Below are 14,790 nucleotides of genomic sequence, written 5' to 3'. Positions count from 1 at the left end.
ACAAATCTATAAGGAAATATAGCTATGCCAGCAAAAAACCCTAATGCAGTCCCAGATTTTAAAACTACAGGAAAATAAGTTTATAATTGCAGCCTATTCTGCTTGAGAAAGTGACTCCAAGGTATCAGTACAAAGTTGCCCCATTGCTGTAACATTTGCTGTGACTTTTGGGAAGACCTCCTTCCTTTTGGCAGTGGCCAGCGTTGTTCCCTGTTTTATAAGGATACTCAGATGTTTTTAACCAGAGACTATTGTATCACTTATATGTCATTTATTACTCTACAGTGGGTCTTCCTGCTATATGCTTATGCTATGTTCCTACCCTAGAGTACAGATACGTTTTACAGATGTTGCAACAAATTTTCCTGATCAAATTCCTCATCGTCCACCCAGTGCTTTAAGGATATATTGCCTCTGTTGAGGCTCAATTCTACAGTCTCAATTCTACAACCACTTTATCTGTCAACAGTAGAAATTATCTTGGTTAACAATTTCACAGAACTTTTCATGTGCGGTCTTCCATAAAAAACCAAAAAACCCAAAAAACTCTGACATAATTTCACTGTTTCACTACTAAGAAATATATTAGATCCTGTTGGATATTTTAGACTTTTTAAAATAAAACAGTGCAAAGGCTGTTAAGGTAAAGATTTGGCCATGACAAATCACAAAATAGATATGGTTAGATCAACAAATAAATGGTTCTTAACTGAAATACATGTAGATATTTGTGAATAAAACCTCTAACTTCCACAGTAATTAAATTTCACTAACAAAAAGCAAACCTAAAAACTTGTTTCACATTCACTGATCAGTACTTAGCTTTTACCTTTCAAAGGACAAATGCAGATTATTTACAGAGAAATGTGTCAGATATTAAGTCAACTAAAATAAGTCCCTTAAAAGAAGGCAAGCAGCTTTTTGCTTGTTCATTTAAACAGAGCATTGAGTTGACAGAGATACTAATAACTTCTTGTTTAGAAAAACACTTCAGTATGTTTCTAATAATTTCTAATATTTACAAAATGACTAGAAAATGCAAACACAGCTTTCAACTATATAGCTTCCTGGTAAGAGCAGACTGTGACTCAAAACTACACATTAGCAATGCACTATAGGTGACTTCAGATTGGGTCATTTGCATAGTTTTAAACTACTACTTTAAAGCCACTTGTAGTCAAGGTTTACCAGGAAGCAGCACAAGGTAAAGGCCTATCTGACCTACAAAATTAGGTACAGCAGGACTTTATTGTCAGCAAGATGATACAAAATTTTTACCAATGCCATTTACCGCTCCTCAACTGGCTCACCCTGGCCTTTTGAAATCATGGCCATTTTTCTTCTTCTACCCATATCCACATGTCTTATGACCTATTTAAACACCCCACAGGATGGGGAAGGACAGATCACGCATGGAAAGATGTGATTCCGAACCCAGCTTTAAACCAATTCCTGCTGTGCCCCAAACAGGGTGTCACAACAACCTCATAATCCTTATTTATACACTTATGTAATAAATGCCTTAGCTATCTATTATAACAAAAGAACACAGTTAAGTCCAGTTTACTCAAAGATGCATGTCAGAAACACTAGCACCCTGCCATCAGTTGGTGTACAGTCAGCCAGAATGCAGCATCAACCACCTTCACCCAGTCTAATCCCTCTAGCTCCTGGGGGGAGCACTGGGCCTCTCTTCACATCCCAATCCATGCTCACCTGCCTGCTCCTTGTACTTCCTTGGGTGAACAAAGTGCTGGCGTGGTGAGAAGAGCACTCAGCCAGTGTGATCAAAACAGTGCCACATTCACCTTACATGAGCTGCACTGCAATTACAGCTGTCAAACCAAGCCTTCCCACCATAAGCCCTCATCCTCCCATACATCAAACTTAAATGGCTCCACATCTGCTAAAAGGGAACTAATCCCAAGCCCCCATCTTTCCTTCAAGAAGATTCACACAAAGCTATGCCAACTCATCCACAGGCCACATGGTGGCCAGATCTAACACAGGCAAAGACCAGAGAGCTATTCAAGTGATAGAAATGCCCCCCTCTGTGGCAGCATAATTTAAATTAGCTTAATAGCATTGGCAGATTGCAACTGAAGCTGCAAATCTGAGTGCACACTTCTGGGAACAGCACTACAAAGGCATCTTTTCATGACAATGCTAAGCTATGACAGATGGGATTCCACCAGCACATGAAAACACAAGGTGTGTCCTGACTGACTCAGCTATCAGTGATTTTTTTGGAAGCTTCCTATTACATATTCAACAGGATGTTTGTTGCAAAAGGAAGAGTAGAGATTTCATCAAAATAGATGCTAATGTAAAGCAAAGCTGACACTCAGTCACATATCCAACTCCTGGGAGGTAAGATGACCTAAAGGTCTACCAGCTAAAGCAGTCATACAAAGACACCATAAAGACTCCACAGCAAGAAGCAACTCTACAGCAGTGCTGCAGATCTCTCTACATGTTAATCCAGATACTGCCAATCTTTACATAGAAGAGGATAAACTCTTTTTAACTCACTTGTATTAACAAGAGCATTTCGAAAAGAGAAAGAGGCAAACCACAGTGGTAAGCGTTAACCAGGTATCTCTCCCAAACAAGGCTCTTCAAGAGCCTTGCTTAAAAGTTCTCCACCCTCCAAAAGGGCGGACTCAAAGTTTAAAGACTCTCTCCTTCCCAAGGGTCCTGCAGTCCACTGACACAGCCACCCCACAGTCCATCACTTAACTGCAATATCTCAACTCTTCAGTAATGAAATGGGTAGTTCCATAAAAGTGTCAGCTCAGAACCAGAAGCGAGATAAATGGTCAAAAAAGCCAAGCATATGACAGGAATGATCACTATCCCTATAGATAGGGAACAGAAATCATTATTAAGTGCTATATAAATCCATCAGGCAGCTGTGTCTTGGATACTCTGAGCAATGTAGAACTGGAACAGAAAGAGAAGAGAAAGGATAAAAAGAAGATATGGAATGGTACCTTCATAGCAAGTGGCTGTAACTGGACTTTTCTGACTAGAATAGTTGAGACAGGGTGGAAAAAATCATGTGTGGCATGAAATGGAAGAAATGATTAATCATCTTTTAATACAAGAGCTAGGATATGTGAAATACAACCAGCAATTTTAAAAACAAAGCTGTTTCTACACAACCTATAGATTCCTTGCCACAAAGTGAGGCAAATGCTAAAAACAATCCAGGCTGAATACATCATTAGGCACGATCGTGGTTACAAGAATCCACTTACAGTATAAAACAGCAACACATTGTCTCTGTGGACAGACAGCACTCCAAAGAAGTCACTCGCCTTGCCAAACACCCCTTTCCCTGAGTGCCCACCATCAGAGACTGGATACTAGGCTAGGTGGACCTCTCACCTGATCATGTGCAGTTTTCCCCCTTCTGATTCTTTTATTTTTTATTTTTAATTATCATAAGTAGATCTTAAACAAGGGCATGACATCTGCCTGGTTTAAGATGCACTGTGTACATCACTACCAAAGTTCTTAAGCAGTACTGTGATTTCTCAGACAAAAGGGACTAAACAAGACTTCGGGGGTCATCATGTTCTGGGTGCTTCCAATTTCATCTGAATCAGTTAAGTTCCACTTAGAAAATTTATATTGATTTTTTAAATGTAATCTTGCATCTGAAAATACAGATAAACAAGTGATCTGTGAACCAACAGTGCCATGGAAGGACCTGAATATATAAAGGAAAGGAAAATATTTGAGAAGGAGGGGGTGAAAGCAAGAAAGCAATTTCATTTTTAATTTCACTCATTTTCCATATAATTTGTCAATACATTTTAGCAGCTTGTTGGGGGGGGGGGGAGAAGCTACTGAGAAGTCTCTTATACATACACGCCTACTTACACCAGTGCCTCCTGTATATCACATGCAAATTGTAGCACATTCAAGGAAAAAATAAGACTGAAGCAACCTTTGCTGTTCTGGCAGCAAAGGGCTGATTTAATTACTTCCAAGTATTTTTAAACATTTTCAAAAAGCCCTCACTTTCTCCTACTACATGATTACAAATAATAGATATGCTTGCTATGATTTTCATATATTTCTCTAAGTATATTTAATGACAATTTTTTATAAAACAAATAACATCTACTTTATCATATCAAATTTCTGAGTTATAGCCAGCCTTTGGGAGAGAATCTAACTATTTTATCAGGGGAAGGGAAAAATATTACCCTAGAAATATTTACTCTTGTCTGTTTATTTGTGACAATAATGACTTTGCACGAGAAAGTCTGAGGAATACCTACCCTAATAAATGACTTGAACTTGTAAAACATACAGTTCTTTTTATGCTTAACTATCCCTATGATCTGAAATATCGTGGTTAAATAGCTTCAGGTAAGCTCATGCACTTGTACAGTTTTTATCCTCATAACTTTTATTTAGTATTAAAAAAACCCACACACTTGCACAGACACCATCAGAGGCAGTGCAATGCGTATTTCTATGAGCTAGTTGACAAGCCAGCAGCATTCTTCAAAAAATTTTTTTAAATATTTCCTTGGGTTTTTTTTTTCAAATTTGAAAACATGCAAATTGCTAAAAATAATATTCAAGAAATATAAGTTTCAAGTGATTGAGTTGTGAAAACAAGCTGAACTTGTTCTTTATCAAACTGTAGGAGTTGCAGATGAAAGGAGGTGCTATATAAGGAATAGCTAGACTTCAACAGAGAACACACTGCCAAAACATTTTGGCCTAGATTCTGACAGGCACGCACCCAAGTTGAAGGGTCATGGAAAGCAGCGGTGTAAAGAAACAATCTACAGAGACCAGAAAACATTACACTGAGGATTATGGCTGTGTTGGGGCAGGGAGGAGGTAGGTGGAGGAAGGGGGGACACACAGATAGAAGCTGCTCGGGGATTTGTTTGCTTGGGTTTTTTCAATCGAAATCTGTGGAGAAAGACAAAAAATACCATATTTCAATTATGTGCTAAGGGCCGGAGAAGATATACAAGCACAATTTCTAAGACTGCAACAAATTACAAGATGTATCTTGTTCCTTTTCCTAACTTGCTGCTGCTCTTTCTCATTCGCTTTCACAGAATATGTTAGGAAGAAGAACGGAAAACAAACTATCCCACACAGCTCCTGAAAAAGGCCAAGAAATTCATACTCTATAATTTGATTAGACCCTTAATAAACATGTCAAAATTTTAATGAAGAATTCTATATCTGGCAATCTTTCATGCTCATGAGTAGTACAGAGCAACATAAAGAGGAAATAAAAATCAAATTAAAATGCGAGAGATTTGTGAAAGGTCCATCCTGAATTAACAGCTTCATAAATGAAAAGAAAAATTAACAGTTTAAAATTCTTACAATTCAGACAAGAAGACTATTAATAAAAAGGAAGCTGACAACTAGTTAGACGCAGTTTAACCTGGAAAAGTACAGGCTGTAATATTAAAGTGAGGAGTGGGAAAGGCAGTCAAAAAAAGATGATTGAAAAACAGCACTCATGTTAAACAGCAGAGATGACTAGGAAGAAAACAGATGCTCCAGTGTGCACTAAACACAGAAATATCTCATTGTAGGCTACAGAATGGCTCTCACTGGAACAGACATATGAATCCAAACCTTTGTGTTCCACATTCACTAACACCAGGATAAAGTTGTCTCATCAACAGGATCACAAACACACACAGACACACACTTCAGGGACTGGCTTATTATAAGGAACAAAAACAAAATTTGTGTTAGTTATCAAATTCAGTAGGGCACAGTTCTACTTGCAGATATCAAATGTATCTCATAAAAGCCCAAGAACCATACCTTAAGCTGAGTACACTGAAAGAACCAGCTACTGACAAGTCTGTTTCGCTAAAGCTTCAAAAAAGTCTGTGTCTCCAACTAATAAACCTCCAACTGGTACAATACACCAGCATTTTTGATACTTGGCAATAGAAACTAAAGTCTCTATCTGCTGACATGCTACACACACACACACACACACACAAAATCTCATGTTTCCTAGATACAATTCTTCAACTCTTCAACAAGCTTCACCTGGTCTGGTCAGAAGGATATTCAACATTCTTCTCCACTTACCTAACACATACCCCACGGTACCAACCTGACTGCTTGCACTTGCAATTCTAAAATGGGCTGCATGCCACATTTTCAGCATAAAATACCACGGACCATATAAGTTATCAGAACTTCCTACTTGTTCTTACACCAGTGAACAAGCTCATAAAAAAAATCTTTACGTAAGTGTTACCTTTGGTGTTAACGTTAGTCTGACGAGTCAGAGTAAAGCAAAAATCACTGGTCTGATTTCACTGTGGTTTTGAATGAAAAGATATTATGCTTGGGAATATTTTGTTTTACCTGTTCCTATAACATACCAGCTGCTATATGGTACATTTCCCTTCCTGTGGTAAAGGGCTTGTAGGTGCTTACATAATTTTACAATTCTGATACTCAGACATTAAATTATACACACCGAAGTCAGACACATAAGGAGGCATGTAATCTGTTCAGACCAGCATTGCTTCAGCACATTTCTTAATCAACGACACATCTCACATGTCTCAATTAAAAACTAACTTATAGGAGAACCAAGAGGAAAGGAAAAAAAAAGCCCCCTAACTACACATCAATCCTTATGAAAACCATGCTTCGAAGTCTCATGAGTGCAGATACTTTTATTAATGGCAGTTTTCAAATCAGTATCCTATGATAAAGGCTTCAAATGCCTGTCGAATTAATGCACCCGGTGCAATTGCAAGTACTATTTAAAAGGGGGGAGGAGGGGAGGGAGCGGGAAACCAGAAAAAGAAAAATAAGAGCCTGAATTCTATTTCAGCTAGTCAGCTGGTCATTCGCGTGATACTTCACACCGTAAAAAATATGAAGAATCCGTTCACGATAAAGCTTCACCCCAAGCAAACGAAGGGTGCTTCATAAAGGAGGAGGTGGGGGTGAGGGTCCCGCACACGACCCCCCACTGCCCCGCATCGCCCCGGCACAGCACAGGAGATGCTGCCTCCCCCCTCTGCCCGGAGCGACCGCTTCAGCCCCGGGCTCTCTGCCCCGAGGTTCTCCTGGGGCCAACAACTCACTGCCGCACCGGCCGCAGCTCCCACCGCCCGGCCCCCAGGGCTTTAATTCCGCAAAACCCCGTGCCGTGGGCCGGGCGGGGGAAGGGGCAAGAAATTCTCAGCTTTTAAACAAAACAGACGCCGGCCCTACATAGTGCTTTCCCTCCCCTTTCTCGCCCACCAATCTTTTTTTCGAGTGGGAAGGGGGGGATCCCGCTGGCCAGCGGCACCCCTTGCCTTCCCATCCCACGCCTCGGGGCGAGGGGAGCGGCCGGGGCGCCCCGCGGGCTGCGCCCCCTGCGCTGAGCAGGGAGATGCCGGGAAAAGTTTGAGCAGGGAAAGGGGAGAGAGCAGCTCCGGCCCCGCCGCCAGCACCGCCGGCACCTGGGAGGCTGCCCGGGGGGGAGAAGGAGGAGGAGAGGAGGAAGGGGAGTTTGTGAGGTGCCCGAAGCCCGCGCTCTGCCCGCCCCTGCAAGCCTCGCGCCGGCAGCACACGCGCGGGTCGCCCACCCCGCCGCACCGCGCCCCGCAGAGCGGAGGGGATGGAGGTGTGGGGCGGCCCTTCTGCAGCCCCACCGCCGCTCCTCGGGGCGGGAACCCGGAGCAGTGCCACCCGCGACCCCCCGCAACCCTCTCTCCTTCCTTTGCCGGCGCGCACCCCGAGCACGGCGCGACCCAGCCGCGCCGCCCGCCCTTACCTGGGCGCCGAGCAACAACTCACCTGCGGAGAACTGGGCCCGGGCCGCCCCGAGCAGGGCGGGCGAGCGGCCGGCCAGCAGGGCGAGCGCCGCCAGCAGCGGCAGCGAGGCGGCGGCGCCGGCCCCCCTGCCCATGCCGACTTGCGGAGAAGTTTCTGAAAGAGGCCGGGGCTGCCCCGGCCCGCGGCGGCGGGCGGAGCGCGCCTCGCCCGCCCCTTTCGCCGCGGCGCCTCGCCAGGAGACCCCCGCGCCGAGGGGCGCCCGCTGGCCCCGGGGCCGCCCGCTGGGGCAGCCGTCTGCGGCGCGACGAGCGCGGCGGCAGAGGCACCGACTCCCCTCGTACTCCGGAGTTACTTTGCTGCTGGGAGAGCGGGGCGGGAGGGAGGAGCCGAGAGCGCACGTCCAACCCCCGCTCCCCGGCACTTGGCACGGGGAATGTGGGACTCCGGCCCGCAGCCCGGCGCGGGCGCAGCGGCGCCCGGCAGCGCCTCCTGCTGCAGGCGCGGGGGCAGCACCGGCTCGGATGGGATCGGCGCTGCCCGGATCGTCTCAGTGCTGTCCGGCCCCGCTCGGCTTGGCTCTGCTTTCCTTGGCACGGCTCGGCTCGGAACGGCTCTGTTTTCACTGGCACGGCTCGGCTCGACACGGCTCTGCTTTCTCTGGCACGGTTCGGCCCGACTCTTCTCCGCTCACTCTGGCGCGGCACAGCCTGGCTCGGCGCGGCTCGGCTCGGCTCAGCACGGCACAGGAGCCGCTACCGGTGGCTGTGCGAGCCCCTCGCTCTCGTCCCCCCGCCTGGGGAGAACCTGCCGCTTCTGTAGGAGAAGGAGGAGGCGGAGAGGGGCGGAAGGGAAAGCGCGCCGGCTGAGCTGGTGGGGCGGGAGGTCGGGGCAGGGAGCGCGGCCAGGGGCGGAGGGTCCCGGGTGCTGGTTACGGGGGAAAGTCCCCCCGCCCCGGGCGGGATATGCTGGCTGATCCCGCTTTTGGAAACGCGGTATCGATCGGGTGACAAGCGTGGAGTTATCAGCGCACATCAAGCAGCCTGGCTGTATCCTCGAGTCAGGGTTCACGTTTTTGCTTTCTTTGGCAACACTTGTCTGTTTTCTAATGCCAGTAAAGGCTCATTGATCGGAATTGGAATGGTAATAAAGAGTATTGCCATTAATGCTGTCATTTCCACGTGTAATCGAAATTCGACCTTTCAGACAGGTCTGTGTGCAGCTGTGAGACTGACACCCGTGGTTTGAGAAGCAGAATACTCTCTCCCAGGTATGCCCTATAACAGCCTCGTTTTCTGTCTCTGAAAAAAAACCCCAAAAGCATTTAGAATAACAGATCAAACCACCAGTGCTGGAATTTCTGTTTAAATAGGCATAATTTCCTCCAATTTTTTTAACCTATTTTTTATTAGATTTTCTTTTTTCGTGACAGCTTGTAATTAGAGACATTGTATAATGATTACAAATGAACCTGAAACCACTGGAAACTCACAGGTTTTATTGCAAACTCGAAATTCAATCCAGGCTCATCAAAGGTTTGCTGTGATTCAAAATCATTTCCAGCCAATGTCTGGCAATTGGGGTTTACCTTTCAGCCCCGCGAGGTTTTCACAGCAGAAAAAAATTAAAAAACAGATGAAACACAGCAGTTTGCTTTATCATACGAACTACCGCATGTACTTCATACACCCCCAGAAAAAAAAAAACTAACACTAAAAAAAACCTGTACACCTGGAACCCCCTGTCCTTCATTTGGGTGGAGTGGCTGAAAACCGACTTGCATGATGTGCTTCGGTGAACACTGGCTCTTTGTTTGAACTTCGAGAAGAATGGGAGCTGTGTGAGATGATCTCATGACACCCAGTGTTTCAGTAAGGATGGGCCACATACTAGGTCCAAGTAAACATGGGAAATTGTTCTGAGCAAGGGGAAGGAAAGCAGCGTGACAGCCCAGTTTCTGATGCACAAGGCTACAACACTATTTCTGTTGTTAGGCAAAAACATTTAATGACAAAGTTCCAAGTCATATAGGTATAGTTGTGGAGGAGTACATGGGTATCTGATGCCAGTCTTTATCCTGAGAGCTATAGAATTGACACTGTAAAAGTGGCTTCAAGCCATATAACTTGTGAATGGTTTGGGAAGCAGAACAGAAGAAGACTAATGCCTGCTTCCCCTTTACCATCATGGCAGGTTTGCATGTATCTCTGATGTCCAGTACTGCAGATTGCCACATCCAGAGATCCAGAGCGTGGGAGCAGTTGGTAGGTGATAGTGAATGTGCAGGTCCAGGTCACTATTCCATTTCATTGCTGTAAGATGATGAATCCCACTGATGTACAGTTATCTGTGCTTTATCCAGGTAGTTTACATATCTTCCAGTAGGAGTCTCTTGGGATTTCATCCTTTCCCATTACTCACATTGCTATTAAAAATCAATAAAAAGGATTTTGATTGCTCTTCTTTCTTTGACTGGAGATTTCAAGCTTAAGAGGAATGGGTGAGATGTGGTTGTGACCTCACTTTTCCCTCAGATGTGCGTACATCTTTTGAACTATTATATGTAGTTCACTCTTTGTGTCTTTCTACTGTACTTGGCATCCTGAAAAATATTTAAACTTAAACATCAGGTTTGAGATCATTTTTATGTTACATAACATGAATGGATTTATTTTTTGTTCCAGCTTTTACAGTTTTAGAGCTTTAAATGTTTTACAGTTTTTACATTTCCAATTAAGAGGTATCTATAATACCTCTTGCACATCTTTTACAAACTGTCTGAGCAAACAACTTGTATGCTAAATGCAAGCCAAATATAGCACCAGAAAGATGGAGGCACCCCAACATCTTTCCCTCCAGCCTAAGGGGTATTTGGAACTTAAGGAAGGTACTGTTTATTGTGATAATTACAACCTCTAAATAAATTCCCTAATAAATCTCTGTCAAATTCAAGAAAGTTTGGTTCTGAAACTCGACTAGATGCCTCTACTCTCTTTGCATTCCCTGTTAAAACTTCCCCATTATAGTTTTGGGTGTTGCTAAGCCCATCATAACATATTTTTTAATACAGGCTATCATTTAATTATGTTCATAATGACTGACAGATATCTAGCATAATATATAATCTCACAGTAAAATACATTAAATTAACAATATTCCAGTACTATATGATAGAATTCTCATCGAAGGTGGTATTTCCCCATGGCATATGAATAGTATATAAAGTTTAGATACGTTATAGTAAGTTACATATTCCTAATCAGGAAAGATAGTTCCCTCTTTTCCTTTAACCTAGAGCACAAGGGGATTTGGAGAGATTTAAATGAAATTTTTCAAAAAATCAGATAGTCAAAGATTCTCATTATCCTGCTGCTCCCATTCGACTTTCCACCCCTCTACACTTTTGTTTCCTTTGTGAAAAACTGCTCATTTATTTTGTGAGTCTTAACAAGATCCAAGGCCTTGAAGTTCTGGCTCTTGGAGGTTGAAGATCCTAGAGAAAATTGAGACTCGTATTGACTGAGGTTTTCTTGGTGTTATCCAATAATGCCTATGTCAGGGTTGTCATTGTATTTTCACTTCTGAAAAAAATACCTCCATAAAATGTACTGCAAATTTCAATTAAATGTGATATTTTGCTCCCTAGTTCTCACAGAGGCTTTTTTAGAGCATACTAATTCCACAGGGAACCAACAGCCAAAGCTCTTGTCTAACTATGGACGCCTGAACTGAAGAGAAGGAGACAATGCTGAGTCTTACTGATGCCTTTGAACAGTCTCCCAGTTGCTTTTTTGATGCAAATGTAGGGCAGGCAGAGGTCTAAAAGGATGATGATTCACTGATGCATATGATGTGTGCACAGGTGGACCTGGATAATAGCTTCCCCACATTCACCCAGCTACTTGTGGTACATGGTGAGAATAGGGTATGCAACAAGTGAAGTACCCTTTGAGAGGGGTACCTCTGCCACTCTTGCTCACATTCTTCAGTCCCAATGTCACCAGAGCTAGTGACAAGCTTGTGTGATTACAGAGAGCTGTGTGGCGTTTTGTTCAGTCAAAGGGTGGACTCAATGATCTTGGAAGTCTTTTCCAACCTAAATGATTCTAATACTCTATTCTATCATTCTATGATTTCCCATCCCGAGCCTCCTCGGGAATGTTCTCACCTGACCAAAATTCTCAGTAATGTCCACCTTTCCGGGTAGAATTTTCCATTCTTTACCCAGAGACAGAATATTACTTTGGTCTGCTTGTCATTTCTGCAGTTTTGATAAAATAACATTTGGTTTTTTAAAAAAAGTTCATAGCCTCAATTTTTAAAAAGAGTCCATAGCCTCAATTACCTGTTATTGACCAAATCCTGTCTTATTTTTTTTGAGCAGACAAAATAGTTCACAACTGAAATATAGCATGGGAATAGCCTTCAAGAAGGAATGAGACATGAGCTTGTTCTCATATAAATTGTTTTACTGAATTCCATCCCTTCAAAGTTACATTGTACTGTGCATTCCTCATGCCAGGGTCCAGCCCAGAAACAAGCTGGTTCCTGAGTTTGTCTAAACATCAAAGAAACTGTTCTGTAAAAGTCTTTATCTGAGTATGGTCTTATTGTGTAAGACACTATTTGGTTAAAGCAAGGTGTATCGAGATCTGATCTCTGGGAGACAGCTAATAGCTAAAACACAGTGTATCTATTGTTGATTATACATGCATTAAAATCCTCAGAACCGTTTAGCTTTAAACAAGTTCTTGCAAGACATTTTCTGTATGTGTGCAAATTTCCACATTACCTAGAAGCCTTTTACTTGCTGTCTTCTACCCCCATGCCATCCATCACAGTTGCATGCTCGTATTCCTCATTAGAAACATAGGAGGAAACATTATTTTGTGCCATTGGGGAAGATACCAAAAAGACTTTAGAAGTTTCTGAGGACTTGCAAAAGTACACTGCACTTCTGTACTAATTGCCCAATTCTTTTTAGATTATTGTACCTGTACCTGCTGCTTGCAATTGTTTGAAAGCATGTAGAGCTAAAGTCAGCAACACTAAAGCTGAGCTTGAACTCAGTTGAAGGTGTTCATTCAGGTTTTGGAACAGCTCTGAAGAGGCACTCAATATGCTGTTCAAAGGTTCATGAGAACTTGGGAAGCAAAATGCACAGATGGCCTTAAAGCATGTGTTGCCACTGAAGTACAGCAGACCAAGATATTCAATAATAGAGAATAGTCAGATGAGGTGTTGCAGGTGTTAATCTGATGCACTGAAAACAAGAAGCTGATAGAAAAATGAATGTAAAAAGATAATATACAGATGGGCTATCTAGAGATATCATTTTAGCAGCAGCTTTTCAGGCTAAATAGTTGCTTGTGATCAGCAGGATAAATCACACAGTATTGCTTCTGTTCACATATTAGGTAATATATTTGTAGCTTAATTGAGTAAACATGCACATTTAAAATTCAGAGAGTAGAATGTTTGTAAGAAGCTAATGGATGAAAGAAACAAACTTAAAGTAAATTCAATGTGAGGCAAAATAACATTGCACTTTTCATCCAGTTTTACCCAGGCTTAGCAAGTTCTGATTGGCACAAGCAACATGACAATATTTTGTACATAAAAAGAAATGCGGAGCTGGGTAGTTTCCTATTGAGAACCTTTGAAGAACATGCAGTTTGTGAATTGACAAGTGATAGGCCTCAAAATACTTAAATATAATTCTGGGGATGCTGGTGGCTTCACACTGATAGAGAGTAGGTTTAGATTAGATATTGGAAGAAGTACTTTACATGAGGGTGGTGAAGCACTGGAAGCAGTTGCCCAGAGAATTTGTGGATGACTCATCCTTGGAAGTGTTCAAGAGCGGGTTGGATGGGGCCCTGAGCAACCTGGTCTGATGGATAGCATCCCTACCTGTAGCAGGGGGTTTAGAACTAGATGATCTTTAAGGTCCCTTCCAACCCAGGCCATTCTATCATTCTATGATATCTCTTTTTCTAGACTTTTTTTTTTTAGCATAGTTAGAGTTATTCAGAGGTCCCAGAGGAGACATTTCATAGAAAACAGACATCTGAAATGCATTTGTAAATGTCAAACCCTGGCCCCATTAGTGACAAAAAATTCAACAACTTCATTTGAATGGTGTGATTCGTCTAGGGAGAGTAATGACATGCAAGTTGTCCATAACCTCAAGACCTCTCACAGTGCTGGTACGTCCAGTTGTGCTACATCCAATGATCAGTTTATTAAGGGGGCTTGGAGATAAATTAATTATTTAAAATTACAATAAATTGAGAATTCAGTCTTCCCTTCCTTAATAGATGTAAGGTTCTTGTGATTACCATTAGATCCTCAATACCAGATATTGTCAAACTCTTATCTGAAAGACGTGTTTCAGAAAACTTTAAAGTGACATAAATAAAGCTTATAAATCACAAATTACTTTTAAGTAATTATCCTTGTTTCAGCCAAGGACAGGGTTAATTTTTTGCCATGAGGGAGCCTGGAGCCATGGGGGCATGACCAAGACCCTAATGCTATTTGATACCATCTCATGTGAGGGAAAGGGGCTCTCTGTCTCTTTTCTGAGAAGAAGGGCTTTCCTTCAGGTGGAGCAAGTGTAGTGGACAGAGCAATGGGTGACACTGGTCCCGACCGGAGGGAGTGGTTTGGGTGGCGTGGCTGCAGTCGGGCCAACCTCCACACTCTCTCTTTTGTACTCTTTTGCTATTAATATTGTTGTTGACGTCGCTGTTACTGTTCATTTTTTTAATCTCATTGCTGTTTCCAGTAATTTTTTTTATCTCAACTCATGACCTTTGCCTTTTGTGCTTTCAGTCGGAGGGGGAGGGGAGTGGCTCGTGGTCTTTTTAGCTGCAGTAAATCACGACAGTAATGCAGAACTCTAGTGTTGAGCAGGTCTCTTGGTAGTGACTTTGATTGGCTTATCCAGGCATAAATATCCAATACAGATTACTGTAAAACATGTTACTGAAACAA

The 14,790-nt window shown here is 42.9% G+C and overlaps 1 protein-coding gene across 21 annotated transcripts in view; it reads right to left on the bottom strand.

Annotated features, from left to right (window-relative positions):
* PTPRK (protein tyrosine phosphatase receptor type K) overlaps nt 1-8,323 on the bottom strand; it is a 397,365-nt gene extending 389,042 nt beyond the window's left edge. For 6 of the 21 annotated variants that reach the window (XM_064649541.1, XM_064649542.1, XM_064649554.1 and 3 more), the window contains exon 1: nt 7,816-8,236. In XM_064649541.1, coding sequence (XP_064505611.1) covers nt 7,816-7,927 — 112 coding nt within the window. In that variant the 5' untranslated portion in view covers nt 7,928-8,236. Of the gene's footprint in view, nt 1-7,815 lie in introns of all 21 variants that reach the window. The other 15 variants (XM_064649536.1, XM_064649533.1, XM_064649537.1 and 12 more) reach the window with 6 other exon arrangements.
* Between the last annotated feature and the right edge of the window lie 6,467 nt (nt 8,324-14,790).

This window comes from Pseudopipra pipra, chromosome 3, assembly GCF_036250125.1.
Source record: "Pseudopipra pipra isolate bDixPip1 chromosome 3, bDixPip1.hap1, whole genome shotgun sequence".
NCBI lineage: Eukaryota > Metazoa > Chordata > Aves > Passeriformes > Pipridae > Pseudopipra > Pseudopipra pipra.
This window is presented reverse-complemented; position numbering and strand designations above follow the sequence as displayed.